At 39.1% G+C, this 22,550-nt stretch overlaps 1 protein-coding gene across 1 annotated transcript in view; it reads left to right on the top strand.

Moving 5' to 3' along the window:
• Window positions 1–22,550, top strand: part of PREX1 (phosphatidylinositol-3,4,5-trisphosphate dependent Rac exchange factor 1) — a 2,105,011-nt gene that overhangs the window by 2,013,944 nt on the left and 68,517 nt on the right. The window contains exons 34-35 of the mRNA XM_044089931.1: window positions 4,250–4,393; window positions 9,242–9,356. Coding sequence (XP_043945866.1) covers window positions 4,250–4,393; window positions 9,242–9,356 — 259 coding nt within the window. The remainder of the gene's footprint in view (window positions 1–4,249; window positions 4,394–9,241; window positions 9,357–22,550) is intronic.

Raw genomic sequence — 22,550 nt, 5'->3', positions numbered from 1 at the left:
ATCCTAGAGATTTCTGACCCTTTGTGATCTGCCTATAAATCCTCTCTGACAAATCAAATTGAAAGTCTACAAAGAAGATAGATCAAGAGAGTGCCTCATCTGAAGTCTTGTGTTTACAATAATAGGCTTAGCATCTTGGATCTGTATTGATTGACCTGTCATAGGGTCAGAAGATATCTTATCATGGTATTTCTAGCTTTCAGGGATGAGTAACTGTTTAATGCATTTGAAATAGCAGGTAATGCCACTTTAAATCCCCACTGGAGACAGTGGACTCTACAAAGAGACATGCAGATGCCTTTAAGAGATTTAAGTGGTTCCACTGTAGAATGGTGTACCTGCAGAAGAAAGGAATTCAGTTTATGTGGACAATTTTAATTCCAGTCTGGATATCTTTATCGGGGAAAGTATAACTCTTGTTTGCAAGCTTTGACTTGGATTAGATAGAGTGGAGTTGGCAAAAGCTTGTTTGTCTGAAATTTTATGAATTTATATATGTAATACATAAACAAGGACATTAAAATGCTTTTTGACTTATTTAGATTATCTGTGGTTAGTGCATACATTAACGATAACATTCCACAGAGGAGTCCTTTAATGGTGAATTATCCCAGTAATCAGATTCCCAGTTTAGATCGCTATAGCCTATTTTTGACTATGTATTTGGGCTGACTGATAACTGGCTCTATCTAAGGAATTCTATTGAATCTTCTTGCTGTTTTTTTAAACAAACTTTATTAAGTACAAAACAAGGTAAACAAGTCTTATGTTTACCATAGAAGACTAGTAACTTGTTATGGTAAAGGATACAGTCCAGATAAAGTCCCTAAGTGCCATTTTTCAGCATATCTTTCTACATGCATATTTTGTTTCACATAGACCTTGAGGTTGCTGTTAACCATTGATTATTTTTTATATGAAAGTGTTATATTTCCAGTCCAGTATGTGTATTTGCATTATTACCCAGGCCTGCTTCTAGTTATAAGATAAAGGCAATATGTTTACCTGAGGTCTTTAGTATACTGCTAATGTTCACATATCACCTACCGAACATTTTAAATATTTTGGTCTCACAACTGCAGTTTATTAGCATGCATATTGCTTGTAGCTCCCTTAAAGGAGCCTTCCTCTCTCTCCCTTATGTCTTTCATTATGTTTTATAAATCCTTCACTGTAGATGTTGTACTTGTCATCTATTTTCATTTCCTAGTTAAATGCATTTTGGGTGGCCAGCGGTACCAGTTTTGTAGGAGATTTACTATACTTTGGTATATCCTGCTTATCATACTAGATTGCAGACATTGTTTACCTACGCAACGTGATGGCTTATCTGAATAAAGTTTTAAGAGTATGCTATAGAGACTGTTTAAATTCAGTTAGCTCTGAACATGTACAAAGTACGTGTTCCCAATTTCTTAGTTCATTTGTCTTACATCTCCAGCTACTTCTTGACCTCTGCAAGAACATCTTTTGCAACCTACTGAGTATGGAACTATCTGTGGAGGCACTTCTTATGAACATTTGTGATTTGGAATGGTCTATCAGATGCATAATTAATTACTTAAGTTAGTTGGGACATATATCTGGATATTTTGCATATTTCTTCCCACTGCTCTGAAGTTATCAGTCAGTTTATTTTCCTTACCGAGCCCTTCTTAATGTCATCAGACTAGTTATAATTGTCTTGAAGGGCCTGGTACGTTCTGCAGATTATTTTGTTGTGATCCAGCATTTCTTTTCTTGGTTCAGCTTACAGTTTGAATACTAAGGGCTTATCATATCCAGTGCACTTGTTCTTTTCCCTTTCTTTTGCTACGGCTACTAACCCTGATAGTACAGATAATCTCTATGCTGCAGCTGAAATGCTTGTGGGCTATGTCCCCGTCCATCAGCACTTTCCCCTCAGCAATGTGTTACCCGGGTCTAGGTTTTTTGGCTATTTTTCTTCCATTTTTTCCCGTCTAATCTCCTATCTATAATTCCTTTCCCTGATTACTGCTATACCAATAAGATGCAGTTCTTATCTCCAAGACCTTTGCTGCTTTAGCTGCATGAAACTTTTAGCTGCATATATAATGTTCAGTAGCTTACTGACATATTTCTTAACTACCAATGTCCAGAATGTTAACCTATGTCTGTCTGTTCTTTGGCTGTCCTCTTCTAGATTGATACTTTTCCACTTTGAGGTATAATCCACCGCCTGGGAGGTGCTGGTTTCACCTGCGCAGCTAGAAGGTATTTCATCAATTTTGGTAATCATAGGCCCTCTTGGTCCACAGGTAAGAAGGACCGATTTATCCTATTTCACAGTAGCATATTTTTTTTCCCATCTGAAAATCCGTAATTTAACATTTATCTTTATCTAGATGTTTTTGGTTTCATTATACCAGTACTTGTCCCGGCGCTCATCCTTGACTACCGCAATGTTTTTGGTTTCATTACACCAGTACTTGTCCCAGTGCTCATCCTTGACTACCACAATGTTTTTGGTTTCATTACACCAGTACTTGTCCCAGTGCTCATCCTTGACTACCACAATGTTTATGGTTTCATTACACCAGCACTTGTCCCAGCGCTCACCCTTGTCTACCACAATGTTTTTGGTTTCATTACACCAGTACTTGTCCCAGTGCTCATCCCTGCCTACCACAGGCATACTTCCCTGTGAGCTGAAATAGTCAAAGCAAGCAAAAAACAGTTAGTGCAGAGGATTAATGCTCTGAAGTATTAATGAGCTTCTTCCTGTACCAAGGTGAAGGGTGTTCTTCCTGTTACCTCCATTTTTATATTGTATGACTCTGAGCAACTAATTTAACTAGACAATGTTCCTACATCACCCCCTACCATTTTAACAAATGTAGAAAAAAATGCATATTTCTCTGACAGCCTCCTTCCTGCTGGTCAGCACTTTGAAAGATTTGTGACTTGTGTTGACCCTGAAAAAGAAGAGAACAACTACTAAAATATTCCAGCCAGATCATGGAAAACAGAAGGTGGGCATATTCAAAGTTATGATTTTTCTGTTATTGTTAAGTCCCTTGCATTGCAGAAACTCTGTACACTACTGGTCATGTCGGCTGTAGTAAGACTTTTTCCTTGTATGCCAGTGATGAGGTATTGTGGCACTGCCTGTTGTTGTATAATGGGTGTGTTTTTTGTGACCATGTCTTAGAACATGCTTGTTTGTAGTTTTCATAATTGGTGATAATGTAACAATATGTAATTTAAAACAAATGTTTCAGCAGTAAGTATTTTATCAAAGTAGTATCATATAGCAATAACCCACACCTGGGTGTGGGTAATGCCGGATTTACCCATGGTTGGTGTGGTTTAGTCACTAGGGTGAAGCCCGAGTGGCCAAACAAAGCCAACTGTGGGTAAATCCGGCATTACCCACACCCAGAAGTGGGTTATTGCTATTATATAATGACATTATTTAAGAAAAAAAAAAATTACTTTTCTTAAATAATGGCATTGTATAATGCCTCCTTGCTGTCCTTCCGCAGCTGTGTGGTATTCTGCGGCAGTTCTGATGTACTGCGCATGCGTATGCCTACGCAGTACATCAGAGCTGTGGGCAAAAGCAACGGAGAAAGCAAGATCTCCGTTGCTTTTTACAAACTGTTTTGCTATGTTAAATGGGTTTAACATAGCGAGACAGCTTTAAAAAAAGCAATGGAGAATCTCCGTTGCTTTTTTTAAAGCTGTCTCAGTATGTTAAACCCATTTAACATAGCGAGACAGTTTTGAAAAAAGCAACGGAGAAAGCAAGATCTCCGTTGCTTTTTACAAACTGTCTCGCTAAGTTAAAGGAGTTTAACATAGCGAGACAGGTTTAAAAAAGCAACGGAGAATCTCCGTTGCTTTTTTTAAAGCTGTCTCGCTATGTTAAACTCGTTTAACATAGCAAGACAGTGTGAAGCAACGGAGATCTTGCGTTCTCCATTGCTGTAAAAAAAAGGTATAGTAATGGAAAAAGTCTGGGCGACCGGACCTTTTTCCCATTACTATAACTCTGATTTACAACGTGCACACTGACCAATCAGCGTGCACGTTTTTGAATATTAATGAGGGGGTCGTTGTATAATTGTGAATAGAAATCTATCTTGGAGCTAGTTCATGAATAGACGCTGTGTTATGAGTGATAACTCACAAAGTTCATTTCAGGAAAAAGCTGCACAGCAACTGTTTATGACTTTTGGTTTCAGGTGTTTGTTTAATAAGTATAAGTTCTATTTATTTTTTACAGATGCCTCCATTCTATACCACATTGAAGGAAACCGACAATCCTTAAAAGTTATATATTACCTAGAGAGCTATCATTTCTCAGAATTGCCTTGCAAGTTACAGAATGGACGAAATTTAAAGGTGCTCCCTGTTTTGTTTTCCAAAGGTACAGAAGTCTAATTTTATTCTTAAACTGAAGAAACTAAGAATAGCTAAGAATTGTGTTGTGTTCTGCATAATGTTATTGGCATCAAACACAACTATAATGATGATGTTTGCATGTGTTTACATAGTTTACTTACTGTAAATGCAAAGCCCATAATTGTGAATGCTTAGAGTTGGGAAACTAGGGTCTTTCATTTGTCCCTTTCACTTATCGTATAGTGATCTCCAACTTGATTTATTTAGAAGTACGTGTCCCCCACAAGCAGGTGCAAAGAGGAGCCGACCTCTTCAAGAAAGTGTTTAAAAAAGTGATGCATGAATTTCATATGAAGAGCTTCAGAGTTTGAATACATTTACTGTCACGTCTTGAGAGTTCCAGCCTTCCCCCAAGTCCTCAGTGTAGCATTGAGACAGCTCTTTCTGTAATCAGGAACGGCATTAAAAAATGTAATGTGGCTGTAATGTAATGAATTGTTCTTACAAAAGTAGTTATTTCTATCACCAAGGACTGTAATATTTTACTGAAAATAATTCAGTTTAAGCTAAACTTTAAGTTAGCAGTTACTGTGTTCTAGTCTCTTCTCCAGCCATGTATTTCTTTATGCTAGTAGGTGTTAGTGCAAGCCCAATTTCTAAAACTGATTTTCTGTCATTTCACATGGTTAAGCCTTGTTTTAGTAGTAGAAATCCCATCTCACTCATCTTAAGAAGAGGCAAAATAGTTGCTTAAAATATAGTTTTTGGCTACCAACAGTACTGAAACAGAGCATGTTTAGTGGCTTTGTACCACTCTCTACATCTGTTCCCATTGCCATAATGCTTGCTGTCTCAGGCAAGAGGCAAGAAGGGGCAGTCTCTAAGACACATGTTTTGTTTGAGTCATTGACTACATTTAGATCACTAGATTAGGTGGTCCTCTTGGTGTATAACCTGTGGATGTCTAGCAGCTCCATCAGGGCTGGATTCATGAGTGCTTTGTAGGTCAAGCATAAGTCACCCCTTAATAGTTGGTAGGAAATAAGAGTAGAGGGTAGAGCTTTTAGTCTATCTGCAAAGGGCATGTTGTTTACACTCTGTATTTTCTTTGTAAGGAGCCTCTGATGTCGCTCCAACTGCTGTAAATGCCTAGTCAAGTACATGCCAAATGGCACATTGTACTCTATTATTGGTTTAATAAGTGCTGAATACAGCTGGAGTATAATTTCCTTGGATCTGGATGCCATACCTTTACTTGGGTATATATTACGAGATCGAAAAGACTGGAGAGCAAACGGCTTAGACATCGAAAATGCCGTACCACAAAGTCGGTCTTGTAGGGGGGGGGCTGCATCCACCCACCCCGCTAATTATATATACCAACTCCAAGATCGCACTACAGTGAGGAAAGGGAAAACATTTCCGATCATCACTGTATCGCAATCTCACAAAAATCACATTGATGAACAGCATTTCCGATGTTAAAGCTGTTCGCTCTTCAGCCTGTTCGATTTCGTGATAGGAACCCCCATTACTTATAAGTTGTGCCACATAGAAGGACTTCCTCACCACTGTGGAAATATGGCAGTCAAAGTTCAGGCTACTAGTTATCTGTGTAACTAGATGTCTCACCTCTGAGTCTACTCTTAGGGGCGTGCTATTGGTGTTGTAATTTGCAGGAGTATTTCACTTCCCAAAGGGTATGATAATATATTTTTTGAATTTAGTTTTAGGCCATGGTTCTGACACCATAATTTTTCTGATCTAGACCCTCCCGAATGATATCTCCATCACTGGGAGATTCAGTGACTGCCCCCAGCTTGTAGTCATCAGTAAACTTTGTCATCCAGAGGCCTTCCACATTAGCCTTGACTTCAGAGAAGTATATTCCAAACAGGAGTGGTCCCAGTACTGAGTCGTCTTGCAGCCACTAGTAATTGTCCTCTTGCTGGATCTGGATTCACCCAATTTAACTATTTGTCCTGTTTGTGAGCCAATTGGCTATCCATCTGGTGACATAGGGATTTATTTATAATACCTGAGTGGGGAATTGTGTGAAATGCCTTGCCCAGCTCAAGGTAGGTGGTATGTACTGTTTTACCTCATACATGGCCTTAGTGACTTTCTCAAAGCAATCCACCAGATTCAGTAGGCATGACCTGCACTTGACAAAGTCAAATTGGGTCGGGTCCAGTGTTTGGAGGTTTCCTTTGTCATTACTTATCAGGTCCATGATTATTATTTCCATGGCCTTGTATATAAGACTAGTCAAACTTACGGGTGTGTAATTTCCCACGTCAGTAGATGGCCCCCCTTTATACATAGGGAAGACAGTTGCTGTCCTTCACTCTATTGGGACAAAGCCAGTCTGGAGGATATGGTTAATTAGAGATCCTAATGGGCCTGATAATCATTGATTTAAGCTGTTTAAGAAGCAATGTGGTATATTGTCAAGCCCCACTGAAGCCATGTTTTTAGCTTTAGAGAGTGCAGTGGCAACCTGTTCTTTGCAGGTAATTGAGAGTGGAGTGGTGGAGGATATTTCTTGGGGAGAACTGGGGGTGATGGGGATGTGAAACTTGAGTTGAATTTGTCAGCCAGCAGATTGCTATATTGTATGGCTGAGTGTAGGTGATGCCATCTACAATTAATACTGCACATTTTTGGGTGTTGCTGTTAAGATTGCAGATGTAAGTGAAAAATGTCTTCTGGATATCCTTAGCTTTGGAGGCTAGTTTTACTTCAAAGTCTGCTTTCAGAGTGCTGACTATTTCCTGAGTTGCTTGTTTAGACTAATGCGGGACTTTTTGCTCTGCTGTGCACATTCCCTTTTAGTTCTTGACAGGATTTTCTTTCTTTTGTTGTACAACCTGTTAGTACCAGGAGTCTACCAGGCTGGCTTGTTTTTTTGCGGTTTGACCTGGGTTTATTTTGATGTGGTACTGTTGTTTCTATGCAGTGGTTTATATGGTTGCACAGGGCTTTTGTGTATGCTTCTGCATAGTTTTCTGTGTTTTATGGATTTGGGGAAGCTTGGAAACTGGCTACACCATCCCTTAATGGGGGAAAGGGGTAATTTGCCATAGAGATGTTCATCAGAAGAAAACTGGAAAATTAATAACCAGTGACTGGGAGGCTGTATCAGGTGATATGGTGCTGCCCATTAGTCAGAGAACCATATCTGATAGCAGATCCATTTTATGTTTCCCCGCTTAGCATTTGTTTATGTGTGCTAGCCTCTTTAAGAGGCATAGTTCATCCAGTTAGAATTTACATAGCAGTACATTTTCCCTAGCAATTCCTATCTCTTCCTGACTGCTTGTCCAGTTTTCACTCACATTGCATGCAGTGATTGATAAGTCAGTCTCAAAAAAGTTATAACCTCTTCTAATAATGGACTGCTGCTTAAGGACAGCTCACTTCAGGCTAATACATTTGAATGATTATGAAGATAAACTCGCTTATTGTTACTTTTCCCAGCCTTTATATAACCAGTGTGTGCTTTATAGCTCCCTATCGGCCAGCCATCATCTTTTCTCTTGTAATTCTAGGCCAGTTTGTTCTCTTTCAGTCATGTCACGGCCAACGAGAGCCAACAGGATGGAACCATCCTCCAGGAAAGCTTGATGGTATCTGTAGATTTTCAGCCTTTTTTTGCAGCCTGTAGCCCACCAAGTGGTTCACCAGTCTACTGTCACAATCTATCCTAACCAGCACAAGAGAGAGAGAGAGAGAGAGAGAGAGAGAAAGCATTATGATAGGCCAACCCCTGCAGTCTTAAAGCCCGACACATAGCTCACCATTCCCCCGACCTATACAAAGGTTCACAAGGAATTGCTCAATAATACAGATAGTTGGATTTTTTTTGTAAATGTAACCATAACCCCAGGTGAGTGGCATGAGCATCCACATTTCTTCCGTGGCATACTGCACCTTCCTTATGTGCGTTGGTGCTGTGACACATGTGCTAAACAACATCTCTGTTGCTGCCCATATCCCCAGTCTGGGCCCATTTAGTTCAGTGCAAGCCTTTGTATGGTGGCAGTGGGACAGCCAGAACTACCTGTCCCTTCCTTTGTGGAATGGATGAGCTGTCATCAGCTACTCACTCCCATTGTCCCCTGTCTGGCCCTTCCATCACCCAAGCCTCTTCTTGAACATGGGTCATTTATTTAATTGTCATGGCCTTATCCCATGAGCTTAGATAACTAGTGTATTTTCATTTTATTCACTGCTGTGGTAAAGCTGATTTGAATGCTCAGAGCTGCCACAGTGTTAATTGTATGGACTTGTGAATTTTATTAGTAGTGATTTTAGGTACTGTTTTGAAAAGTATTTTGAGTAATATTTGCATGTCCACTTGGTTGACTAGGTACATTACATTTTGTCATTAAAAAAAAAGAACATAACCTGTTAGCGTTGTAAAATACACTGTACAAGGGGTAGTGTTTACTCTGTAGCCTGCAGTTCCTATTTAGTAAATGCATTGACCTGCTAGAAGATGCATCCATAGAGCAGACATAAGTCCATTTTCAAGAAAGCCTTCCAACTTTTCTTTTGCCATTGTGTGCTCAACAGCTTCCATTATGGGTGCAGACTGTACTGTATCATTGTCCAGCACCTAAACTTGTTTTCTTTATAGATTCTAACTGCATATGAAGGACCAGATGTTCATTAATCACTAGTAAAGTTCTGGAAGTTAGGAAAAAGTCTCTTGAGTTATTTAATGCATTACGATGATTCATATTTGCTGTATATGGTATGAAATAACATGCAGTAAAAGCTTTTATGTTAGTATAGTATACAATGGCAATACTGTCAAAAAGTAATTCATTATTTTTGGAACATGCTAATTGGCTTTATTGGTTCTCAGCTCTAGAAAGTCATGAAGGCCAGCCGTACCCAGATAATGTACCTCTAGAAGAATATGAGCAACAGATCAACAGACTTTCACTTGAAAAAGTACAACAGTATTACCGCAAAATCAGGTAAATTTTTGCTTGTCTTAAGTAATTTTGGTTTGGTTGGCTTGGAAGTTGTATGCTTGTCTGTGTTCTGTGCTTTAGTGTATGCTGAACTCTTCTGAGCCACATTGTTGCTGGCAGTGATCTCTGCATCTGAGTTTTTATTTGTTTTTGAGCATAATTTATCTATTAATTTGTTTACTTCCTTAATATGCAGCTACAGTTCATTGTTTTAAGAACGGATTTGAATTTGTCAAAACACATTTCAGCACTTTTATTCAGTTACTCATGGTCCTTTATTTCCTGTTTATAGAAGTATTTATGATACCTGATATAAATTTAGTACAGCCAAAACTCATTCAATTTGTTCATTTATTCATTCCATCAGTATTTTGATGCTGAGATGTGGTGAACCAAGCATGACTACCTGTTAGTACATATAAAGCCTGAGAGTAGTGTGTGTTGTATTGGGGATGATTGCTGCTCATCTATTGTTTTCTATACAGGACACCTGCAATATGTATGTGTATATGTTTATATATATATATATATATATATATATATATATATATATATATATATATATATATATATATATATATATATATATATATATATATATATATATGTGTATATATATATTACTCAAAGTGACATTTTGAATTTGGTAATGTGACTTTTTCAGAATATCGGAAATCGTCACCTCAACATCTGCATTCGACCTTATTTGAAATGTCTGGAGGTGACGTCAGACCCTCAGGCAGATGTGCTTAAGCTGCCATAGGAATTTTAAGTCCACAGAACAGATTTTTACAGTTTTGAAGAGGAGTAAGCCCCCCTACATACTATATATGTATATATATATATATATATATATATATATATATATATATATATATGTATGTATATACCAACTCCAAGATCATGCTACAGTGAGGAAAAGGGTAAATTTTCCAATCTGTTATCAGAATGTCGATGCCATATTAGCAAAGGCACACTACCATTCACTAATGTGGTTTAGAACATTTCCAGGTCAGCATTATGGAAACTGGAAAACACGCATGCAACCATCCCAGTTTCGTGTAAGTGCCATTCCACATTTTGATAGTAAACTCTGTATATATTATATATCTATATATCTATATATCTATATATATATATATATATATATATATAAAATATATATACATATATATATATATATATATATATAAAATGGTGAATGACCAAGCCCTAGATCTGATGGAAGTGCTTCAGTCCTAATCAAAATGAATATCTCAGTTACAGTTCAGATTGCACTAATTCTCATACTGCAGATGACAAGAGTCCCAATTGGATACTCTCTCACATCAGATTAAGTGAATATGATCATAGGTGGATTGATGCAGTTTATATCCCCCGCCCTCTTGTGTCTCTCTTTTACATAAAACTCTACAACATATGTTCTCTAAAAGTGTATATAACAACACAGCCATTCCTGGTGATTTCAGTATCAATACAGTTTGAAAAGACTGTGTCTGTGAGCAAAATGTTGCAGCAATTTAGCTTGGCCTGTTTAATGCAAGCTCTTCCTTGAACCAGTGCAAGAACTGACTCTAGTTCCACACTTGACCTAATAATAACCAACTTGCAAAATGGGTGCCTCCACACTGAAATACTCACCAGTGCTCTGAGTGACCATTTTCCCTTTAAATCCATTTGGTGATTCAGAACATATAAAAACCTCTTCAAATAATTCAAGGAAGATCTTTCCCCTAATAATAGGCTATCAAATCTCAACACCCTAGACAGTGCTTTAGATTGGACTCCCCTGTATGCTATGTCTGAACCCACCTCTGCTTTTTTAATATTTTTAGCAAAAAACTTACCACAATTCAGGATACATTGTACCTCATTACAGAAAGAAGACTTAGATTACAGTGCTGTCCTTGGCTTTTAGTGGAAATTAAAAAGAAAATTAAAGACAAAAATTCAGTTTGGGGGAACTGGAAAAGGAACCCATCAATACAGAGCTACACCAAACTTTTTTGAGTTTAAGGAAAGAAATGAGAATTGCAAAAAATGCAGCAGAAGCACTCTACCTTAGACAGAAACTAGAAGCAAAATGGTCTAGACCCAGTCATTTTTGGAAAGAAATAAAACATTTAACAGGGACAATAAATTACTCTTCAGCATCCAAAAATGAACTCTTAACTCTGAATCATTACATCTTTGCTAATGATTATTCTTACTTTTTTGCTGTCCACCATAATTGACATAACTAAAGCCTTCCCCCTACCAACAAAGTGCAAGAAACATCATTCCCTGATATATGCCTTTTAGCCTCTTATGTAGCAACCATTCATTTCTCTGAAATTTTTGCAAACAGACCAGATCTCCACTTCTCAAATTCAGCAATTCAGGATCTAACTCCATTAGTCTTCATCCCACTTTCCTAAAGCTTGCAGCTGAAAAAAAATTAATAAACCCCTTACTTATATCTTTAATCTCTTTCTTACCTTAGACACTGTCCTATTAGTATTTAAGTATGCAGTTACAATCCCTGTACATAAAGTCAGTTCTGATATTGGGTTAAAGGGTTATAGAACTAATTTAACCCCGTGCCCTATTACCAGAATATTTGAAAAACTTTTATAGAAGCTGTGATGAGCCCTCTTTAGCCCGGGGCAGTAACTAAGGAGTTTCAATCCTCACCACTGTCTCCAGTGAGTGTCACTAAAAGCAGGGATAGAAATACACAGTTTCCCCTAATAGTACACTGAGAACAGGTTCCAAAATTGGGAATGGGCTATATGCTTCACTCCAGGTCCCCAAATGAGTCTCCACACTAACCACTGCAGAGCACTGTGTCCCAGTTGTAGGTATCTGACACACTCACTCTTAAATGTGTGATATTCACACATACACACACTCTTGGGAAAGACTGACACAAGTTTACCTGCTGTAAAAACTAAATCCAAAATGTCTTTACATCCACCACGAAACACAAAAAGAGAAAGAAACCAGTCCTGTTCAACTAAGAAATGACCACAATCAGACAGTAACTTAGCGCTTTCATCCACTTTTTATTTGTGAACTTCTTCAGAAATAAAACTGCCCTACCCAAGCTTGCTTTTATATTACTAATTTTCAATTAAATACAGGAAATGACATAATAACCATTCAACTTAAAATAAAAAAATAAAGAATCCATTTGAATGCAAACAACTAATGAATAATAAATGTATCTATTTACCATTGTAAAAATACCATACATGTGAATACAAATAAAAATGTAGATATATAAAATACTTTTCTGTTAAATATTTGACAAATATTGTCATTTATATTTTAAAAAAAATTTTAAATTTATAGTTTCGTTTAAACCAGGTGCACTATCTGCACCTAGGTATAGCTGCCAAAAAGCTTCCTTACACTCTAATGTGTTGTTTAAATCTCCATTAAAGGGCACTTTTTCCAATCTTTCTAACACAAAAAATACAAACTTTTTGAAATCGGTACATGATAGTGCACATCTGGCTAAAGAATTAGTTTTATCTTTCTTTTTTATCGCTAGATTGTGTTCATAGATTCTGTGTTTTAAATTTCTTATTGTTTTTCCAATGTAGTAACTTTCACAAGACACACATGTAGCAATATATACTACAGGTTCACTGTTACAATTGTAATAATCTTTAGCCCAAAAAGTAGTATTGGAATGACTGAGAGTCACAAATGAAGAATTAGTTACAAACCTACACTGTTTGCAATTCTGACATGCAAAAGTGCCCTTCTTGTTGCATCTTAACCTAGTTACACTAGTGGATGTATTATTTCCAGATTCTAACATAATTTTGATGTTAGTTGTTTTCTTGTATGTGAATCTGGGTACCAATCCCAATGTAGTCACAAGTTCTTTCTTTCCTAAAATAACCCTCCAGTTGTTTTCTATAATATTTTTAATATGCCGCATTTCGTTCACTATTGGAAGTGGAAATGCACTCATATAACTCTTTGTTGTGTTTTGTGTTGCATTTTTAGTGTCCCCTAATGTGACTTGTTTCACTGGACCTACTAAAATATCTGTAGAATGTAAAATAGGTGATGCCACTCCACTTCTTAGTGACAAAACTTCTTTTTCTATCTTTTTTATCCAATCTAGATCATAACCTCTGGAAACAAAAAGTCCTCTAAGGAATTGAACTTCTTCCTTATATGTGTCATCATCTGATGTCAATCTACTCAATCTAATGATCTGTCCTTTGATGACTCCCCTCTTCATATGCTGCAGATGTAAACTATCTTTGTGCAGGTATTGATTAGCGAACACTGGTTTCCTATAGATTCTACTCACAAAACTTTTTTTCTCTTTATCAATGTTTATGTGTAAGTCCAAATAATCTATAAAATTCTCAAATCCACTAATCTTAAACTCCAGAAAATCTGTTGTACCATTGAGATCTTTGACCAAGTCCACAAATTCCTCATAACTTTCTTTCCAAATGAAAAACAAATCATCTATGTATCTGTAGTAAATTTGTACCTTGTCAAAATTTGGATGTTGTAAAAATTTACATTCCCAATTCGCCATAACCAGGTTTGCAGAGGATGGTGCCACCCTTACCCCCATAGCTACACCAGATGTTTGTTTGTAAAAAGCACCATTAAATTTAAAGAAATTGTTGTTTAACACCAAATCCATCATGTTGCAAACAGTATTGATTTTTTGTCCTGTAAAATTAGTGTAATTGGTTAGATATTCTCTAAGGTATTCAATACCCACTTCTTGTTCAATTGGTGTGTATAGGGACTCGACATCTAAAGTTCCAAAATAAATTTCTTCATTTCCTATTTTGTAATCTCTCAAAATTTCTAATAGTTGCCACGAATCCCTAAGATAATATCTTGATTTCTGAACAACTGGATTTAGAATGTGATCTAACCAAACTGAAATGTTTTCAGTTTTTGAATTTTTAGCCGAAATAATTGGTCTAAAAGGAGGATTCTTTTGGTCTGTTTGTATCTTGGGAATACCAAAAAATGTAGCTATCTTTGGATGTTCTACTTGCACAAAGATGTTCATCGTGTTACCCTGCTGCAGTCATCACACTTGGGGTTATCCTGCCGTCAGGCTGTCCCGCAGTCGGCCCGAATCCCAAAGTCTTGATCCGGCATTGATTGCTGTCGCTTCTTCCCTGACGTCAATGCGCCAGGGGTATATAAGAGGCATCCTACGCCATTTTCTTCAGTCTTTCTTGCTGCGCGGTGCCCGAAGCAGAAGCAGTTCGCAAGTGCCGGTCGGCCGACACCTGAGATTTTCGATTTGAATTTCAGTTCGAAGTCTTCAATAAAGCTAACTACCCCGTTAGGGAACATTTTCTTGCCTCAGTCCGATGTCAGAAAAAGTTAACAATTGTATTTCTTGTGGGAAGCAAATACCTCATAAGGACTTCCATTCCTATTGTATTCCTTGCCTAGGCCCAGACCACGACGTCACAGGTTGTCGGTTTTGCGCTAGGTTTAATAAACGAACTATCAAACGCCGTTTTTACTTTGCACGGCATTACTTTGGTAGGAAATTTAATTATATCATGCCGTCGGAGTAGCCGACGACCGCCATTCATAAAAAACGCAAGGATAAGGACAGGCAGCCTAGGAATAAGCCAGACCCCGAGGCCTCAGCTGGGCCTGTCGCCGGTTCTCCGGTTTTCAGTGAGGCGCCTATGCAGCCCCTGAAGACCGCAGAACTGGACCCCCAGGCAGCTGCGGATTCCCAACCGGAGTTTACTAGGCCGACGCAGCCATCTACCGACACTGGAACAGAACTAGACACCGGTCCAGCGGAAACACCTACTGTTGCAGAAGGTGTCTTTAGACCTAAGCTTAAAACTCCTTTAAAACCTAAGAAAACTGTTCATCAGTCTACAGTTCAAGGCCCCATGCCTAAGAAACAGATGCTTAAGATGGCTGAAGATTTGATTACCCTTATCAGGGGTTCCCATCCCCCTCCTGATAAAAGACCAAGACAAGAGGAGGATTATGCATCCTCTGACCAGGTTTCTCTCTCCTCAGATTTTTCTGAGGAACAGGATTAGACACCGGTGCAGCGGAAACACCTACTGTTGCAGAAGGTGTCTTTAGACCTAAGCTTAAAACTCCTTTAAAACCTAAGAAAACTGTTCATCAGTCTACAGTTCAAGGCCCCATGCCTAAGAAACAGATGCTTAAGATGGCTGAAGATTTGATTACCCTTATCAGGGGTTCCCATCCCCCTCCTGATAAAAGACCAAGACAAGAGTAGGATTATGCATCCTCTGACCAGGTTTCTCTCTCCTCAGATTTTTCTGAGGAACAGGATTACTCTTTTCCACCTTATGAGGATTCTGATGCTGAAAACTCTATTCCCTCAGCATCTCCCCCTGAAGACTACTCCTTTGGGGAAACTTTACATACCATGAGAGAACATTTCCACTGGGAAGGCCAGGATTACTCAGATTCTAAGAAAAGGCTCCCAGAGTTCCTTTTACTACCCCAGCACAGACCACTTGCTATCCCTCCTGTTTTAGATATTGTGGATGATGTTTACTTGGAGTCTAGTTTAAATCCAGACTCTCTACCTCCTGCTCCAGCCAAACCAGACAGATACTACAGAGTACATGACTCACACAAATTCCTCTATAAAAGCCCTGTAGCTGACCCAGAAACAATTTCCCAGGGTCCGAAGGGAGCAAAAGCTTCTACGGCTAAAAATCCTGTGCCCTCTGAAAGGGATTCCAGAGCCCTAGATAGATGGGGAAAGAAAATATACACCTCAGCAACTCTGGCTATGAGAGCATTAAATTGCCAGCTTCACATGTTGAAATATCAACAATTCCTGATGTCTCAGTTAAAACAAAAAATGAGCACACATTCACAACAGCCTGAATTCAAGGAAATGCAGGATCTGTTGCATGCAGCTGAACAGGTGGGCAAACATACTTTACAATGCAGATTTGATTCATTGGAAGCTTCCTGTAGAGCAGCTGTTACTGGCTCTGTCATACGTAGACATGCTTGGTTAAAAAAACAAACCCTCCCTGACCATGTTAAAGCAAAATTATTGGATGCACCTTTACAACAGGATGTATTATTTGGTGTCAGAGCAGAAGAGGTTTTAAAGAAAATGGAGGATAAGGCAAAGTCTATGCAAACGGTCAAGGATTTTTTGTAGGTACAACCCCCTCGTTTCAGCAGAAATTGGCCAACAAAAAACTGGTCCTTTCCAGCTTCAGACAGATCACAGAGGGGCAAATACAGATGCCCAAGGGGCAGAGGCCAGTCACAGGGCCCTTACAAACCTTGCCAGTGGGGTTCTGCTACCCCGAAAGGAGGAGAAGACAGGCCCCAAGCTAGCAGAAGACAAACACAATGACTCTATCCTCAAACTACCAAGCAAATCTCTCCTGGCAACTCTCTTGGGAGGAAAACTAGCATTTTTTGCAGACAACTGGCACATCATCACAAAAGACAAATGGGTTCTAAACATTGTCTCTCAAGGATACAGATTCCACTTCCATTCCTTACCAAGGATCAAAGGAATGCCAAACCTGCCACCAAATCAATGGGCAGAGGCACAAAAACAAATTACAGCTCTCATGAACATGAGAGCCATTCAACAGGTACCTGCACAGGAGCAAGGACAAGGATTTTACTCAAGACTCTTCCTAGTCCCAAGAAAGGACAAAGCATGGAGACCCATTCTGGATCTTTTACTTCTGAACACCTATCTGCAAGTACCAAAATTCAAGATGCTAACACTACAGCAGCTTCTTCCCATGCTGGGCAAGAATGCTTGGCTAGTCACTTTGGACCTCAAGGAGGCATACCTACATGTCCCTATCAGACAAAATTGCAGAAGATACCTCAGCTTCATTGCAGGTTCAATGCATTATCAATTCTCTGCACTGCCCTTTGGCTTTTCTACTGCGCCCAGGGTCTTCACAAAATGCCTGGCACCAGTAATTGCATACTGCAGACAAAGAGGAATTCAAATATACCCATACCTGGACCGACTGCTTTATTCAAGCAGAAAGCAAGGACATTCTTTTACAGCATCTGGCATTTGTCAAACACCTTCTAAGTTGCCTAGGGTACACAGTAAACGAAAAGAAATCAAAACTAGTGCCCTCACAAAACATAATATTCCTGGGTGCCAGCTTGAATACAACGGCCCAGATGGCTTATCTCACGCCAGACAAGCAACGGCAGCTGTTTCAATATTTCAAAATAATGGCAACAGAGACCCAACTCCCTGCAAGAAAAATTCTGCAGGCCTTGAGCATCTTGCATACTACTAATACCATTTGCAAAAATGCATATGAGGAAATTACAATGGTACCTGAAAAGTGTATGGACTCAGCTCAGCCACAGCTTGGAAACAATGATACCACTCATTCCCTGCCTTCAACAGGAGATTCTATGGTGGGCACAGGCATGTCACCTCAACAAGGGTCAGCCTTTCACCTTACCCACAGCCAGCAGATGCATCGGACTATACCTGGGAAGCACACATGGCAGGGCAGTGCATTCAGGGCAAATGGACTACAGATCAGAGACACCTGCATATCAATCAAAAAGAAATGCTAGCAGTGTAGAATGCCTTAACAGCTTTCAAGGACCTTCTACACCCAGGACAACTACTAATAAAGATGGACAATACCACAGTTATGTGGTACATAAACAAGCAAGGGGGCACACATTCCTACCCTCTATGCAAGCAAGCAATGACCTTGTGGAACACTGCACTGTCTTACCAGGTTCAATTACAAGCACATTTCCTGCCAGGAAAGAAAAACACATTGGCAGACGACCTAAGCAGAAACATCATGGATCCACACAAATGAAAACTAGATCCACAAGTATTTGCAATGATAGTTCAAAAATGGGGACGCCCAGACATAGATCTGTTTGCAAGCCCCCACAATCACCAACTTCAAAAATTTTGCACAAGGACCTTCCATCCACTAGCTTGGAAAGTGGACGCCCTCTCATTCAGTTGGAAAACATTAACAGTGTATGCCTTCCCTCCACTGCCTCTTCTAGCAAAGGTACTGCTGAAAGTCAGATAGAGAGGCTGCAAATGATACTAGTTGCACCAGACTGGCCACGCCAGCATTGGTATCCAATTTTAAGGAACATGGCCCAGGGCCCACCATGGATTTTGCCACAAATTCCTCATCTGCTCACCCAGCGGGACAATCAGATTCTACGCAGCCAGCTCAAGACTTTAAACCTGGCTGCATGGCAAATAACCTAAACAACCAGACAACACCTTTATCCAAAGCTGTTATGGATGTCATTCTGGAGGCCAGGAGGCCCAGCACCAGGAAAACCTATTCAGACAAATGGAAAAGATTTTACTCCTGGAACCAGGCTAAAGGCCTAAATCCCCTTGATCCAAACATCCCTCAGATTCTACAATATTTAACTGAGATGTTACACAAAGGACTTTCCTTTTCATCTATTAAGATCCACGCCTCAGCAATTTCAGCTCATTACAGCACGGATCCTCCTTTATTTTCACATCCACTCCTAAGACAGTACCTCAGAGGGGCTAAGAACTTAAGACCGCCAAGGAGAGCTCCAACACCTACTTGGGATCTCAACTTTGTTCTGGAAAAGCTTACACTGCCACCCTTTGAGCCAGCTTTTTCAGCTGATTTAAAATGTCTTTCATGGAAAACTGCCCTACTACTAGCAATAACCTCAGCTGGAAGAGTCTCAGAGCTACAGGCACTAATGGCAGTGGAACCTTTCCTCATTTTTCATCAAGACAGAGTCTCTCTACGAACTAATCCTTCCTTTATGCCAAAGGTGGTATCCAGTGTGGCCCTAAACCAAACCATTTACTTGCCCACCTTCTTCCCAAATCCCCAGAACAAAGGAGAAAGACTCCTGCACTCTTTGGACATTCACAGGCAATTACGTTACTACTTGGATAAAACTAAGGCTTTCAGAAAAAAACTGACCAACTCTTTGTAGCCTATGCTACAGGATCACAAGGAAAAGCTATCTCAAAACAGACCATTTCTAAATGGATAGGACATTGCATACATTTCTGCTGCACACATCATGGGAAACCAGTACCTGCTAACATTAGGTCCCACTCCACCTGGGCTACAGCTACATCAGCAGCCTTTTTCAGGGGAGTGCCAACCAAGGATATTCTGGAAGCTGCTACTTGGAGTTCAGTGCACACCTTCACTGAACACTATCACTTACCTCTATACTCTAAGACTGGAGCTGGTTTTGCCACTGCAGTTTTGCAGGGCCTACTAGCTTCTTCTAACCCTGTTTGACTCCACCTCCCATCCTTAGCTTTGGGATTCAACCCAAGTGTGATGACTGCAGCAGGGTAACACGATGAACATAGTACACTTTTGTACCTACCATAAATGTAGATGTTCGAGTGTTCACCCTGCTGCAGTTCAGGTTACCCTCCCTCCATCCCCTCTGGACTAGCTGAACTTATCTCTACCAGTTTATTCTATTCTACCTCTGTGGTGTATTTGCTTGTGCCTAAGGGTTTTGTTTGTTTTTTTATATAGCTATATATATATATATATATATATATATATATATATATATATTTATATATTTTGCCTACCTATTGGGGGCACCTGACATCTGGGGCAAGAAAAACTGAAGAAAATTGTGTCGGATGCCTCTTATATACCCCTGGCGCAGTGATGTCAGGGAAGAAGCGACAGCAACCAACGCCAGACCAAGACTTTGGAATTCGGGCCGACTGCGGGACCGCCTGACGGCAGGATAACCCCAAGTGTGATGACTGCAGCAGGGTGAACACTCGAACATCTACATTTATGGTAGGTACAAAACTGTACTTTATAATTCTCATTATCAATTTCTCCCTGACTAAACAATCTAGCGATAAAAAAGAAAGATAAAACTAATTCTTTAGCCAGACATGTACTATCATGTACCGATTTCAAAAAGTTTGTATTTTTTGTGTTAGAAAGATTGGAAAAAGTGCCCTTTAATTGAGATTTAAACAACACATTAGAGTGTAAGGAAGCTTTTTGGCAGCTATATCTAGGAGCAAGATAGTGCACCTGGTTTAAACGAAACTATAAATTTAAAATTTTTTTTAAAATATAAATGACAACATTTGTCAAATATTTAACAGAAAAGTATTTTATATATATACATTTTTATTTTTATTCACATGTATGGTATTTTTACAATGGTAAATAGATACATTTATTATTCATTAGTTGTTTGCATTCAAATGGATTCGTTATTTTTTTATTTTAAGTTGAATGGTTACTATGTCATTTCCTGTATTTAATTGAAAATTAGTAATATAAAAGGAAGCTTGGGTAGGGCAGTTTTATTTCTGAAGAAGTTCACAAATAAAAAGTGGATGAAAGCGCTAAGTTACTGTCCGATTGTGGTCATTTTTTAGTTGAACAGGACTGGTTTCTTTCTCTTTTTAAGTTTACCTGCTGTGTTTCTTTGCCCAAATTACAAGGTAATGGCTGCCACCAGTCAAATACCACAATACCCTTCAAAAGGGGTGTTTAATTATATTCGGTAAAATAGATATTGAAACAAATTGTAGCATGTATCCCAAGCAATGAGGCTTTTTGGAGTGGCTCTGGTGTTATCACAATAAACATAAACACTCTCAAGTTATTATTTATTTTATTTTTTATTTATTTTACATTTGTTAACCGGGATGGTCCGACTGGATACATGTCCTTTTTCAGCGGAGGCCCGGGGAGAAAAGCTCCAACAGAGTTACATTGATAATTAGGTACAGTAAATGAGCTGAAAGAACTTAACAAAAACATAGGCTATTTACATACAAGTACAAGACTGCCATTACTATTTCTGAGATTACTACAAATGTGACATTAATAACATATTAGCAAGGACGGTAGGCAGTATAATGACATAGAGTTAGACAGGATACATATTTCTTTATCACAGTATACAAAGTACTTATCATCTTAGCTAGTTGTTTATGTTTTAGTTAATGGCACAGAGCTAGTCTGGGTTTGAGCAAGGACATAGCCAGTGTGACTTGAAGTGGAGTTTTAGACTATTTTGAATTGACTTAGAGAAGTTGCAAGCGTGATGTTATTTGGGAGAGAGTTCCATATTTTACCAGTGGTGGTGGCAAATGGCGTCACCACCTAGGTTGAGAGATGTAGTTGTTTGGACAAGGAGTCTGTTTGCTGAGCGAAGGCAGCTTAGATTGGAGTACGGAGTCATTAAGTTTTTGAGTGCTGGGGTATTCTCAGGTTGTTTAAGGATTTTGAAGGCCTCTATGAGTTGGGACTGGTGAAGAAGGTGTGGGAATTCTATCCATCCAAGCTTTTTCAGGTTAGTACAGTGGTGTGTTCTGTAGGGTAGGCCTGTAACAAACCTGGCAATGTGATTATAGCAGGATGAGAGCTTGGCCAGATCAGATTTGTTAAGGTGAGTGAGGACAGGAGAGGCATATAGTAGGGTAGAGAGAAGGTGTGAACGGGCTGTGGCTGCCCTGGCATTTGGGGTAAGGAAGGCTTTAATTCTATATAGGGTCCCAAGTTTCTTGTTGACTGACTTAATGGCTTGGTTGATATGTATATCAAATCTGAGTTTATTGTCAATGTTTACTCCTAATAGCTTTGTATAGGTGTCTGGGGAGATGATGGTCCCATTATTGGATTTTATAGTGAAGTTTTCAGTCAGAGATCTATTGGTTGGGTAGAAGAGAAGTAACTTGGTTTTGTTTGGATTTAAGATCAGGAGATGGTTGGCAAGCCAGTTTTCGACTTTGGTGAAGCTATGTTGGGTGGTAGTTAGTAGATTTGCAAGAGAGGCATTGGAACATATTGTAGTCGAGTCATCTGCATATTGAATACAGGTGGCTTCAGGGATGACTGTTTGGATGTCATTTATGAAGACTGAAAAGAGGAGAGGTCCTAATATGGAACCTTGAGGAACTCCTATGGTATTTGGTAGTAGGCAGTAGAGCTTGTTTTGCCACATTACTACTTGTTGTCTCCCAGTGAGGTAAGCTTGAAACCAGTCAAGGGCTGGAGTATCTAGATACAGGGTTTTTAAAGTATATAGAAGTAACTGATGGTTTACCATATCGAAGGCTTTCGATAGGTCCAGGAAGAGAGCAGAGGATATTTTTTTATTATTCCGGTTAAGATTAATGTTTTCAGTAAAAGAGAGGAGGGCAGT

The sequence above is a fragment of the Protopterus annectens genome, chromosome 12.part0 (genome assembly GCF_019279795.1).
Source record: "Protopterus annectens isolate FY-2018-M chromosome 12.part0, PAN1.0, whole genome shotgun sequence".
Classification (NCBI taxonomy): Eukaryota; Metazoa; Chordata; order Ceratodontiformes; family Protopteridae; genus Protopterus; species Protopterus annectens.
Note: the sequence above shows the minus strand (reverse complement) of the source record. Positions and strands in the feature narration are given on the sequence as shown.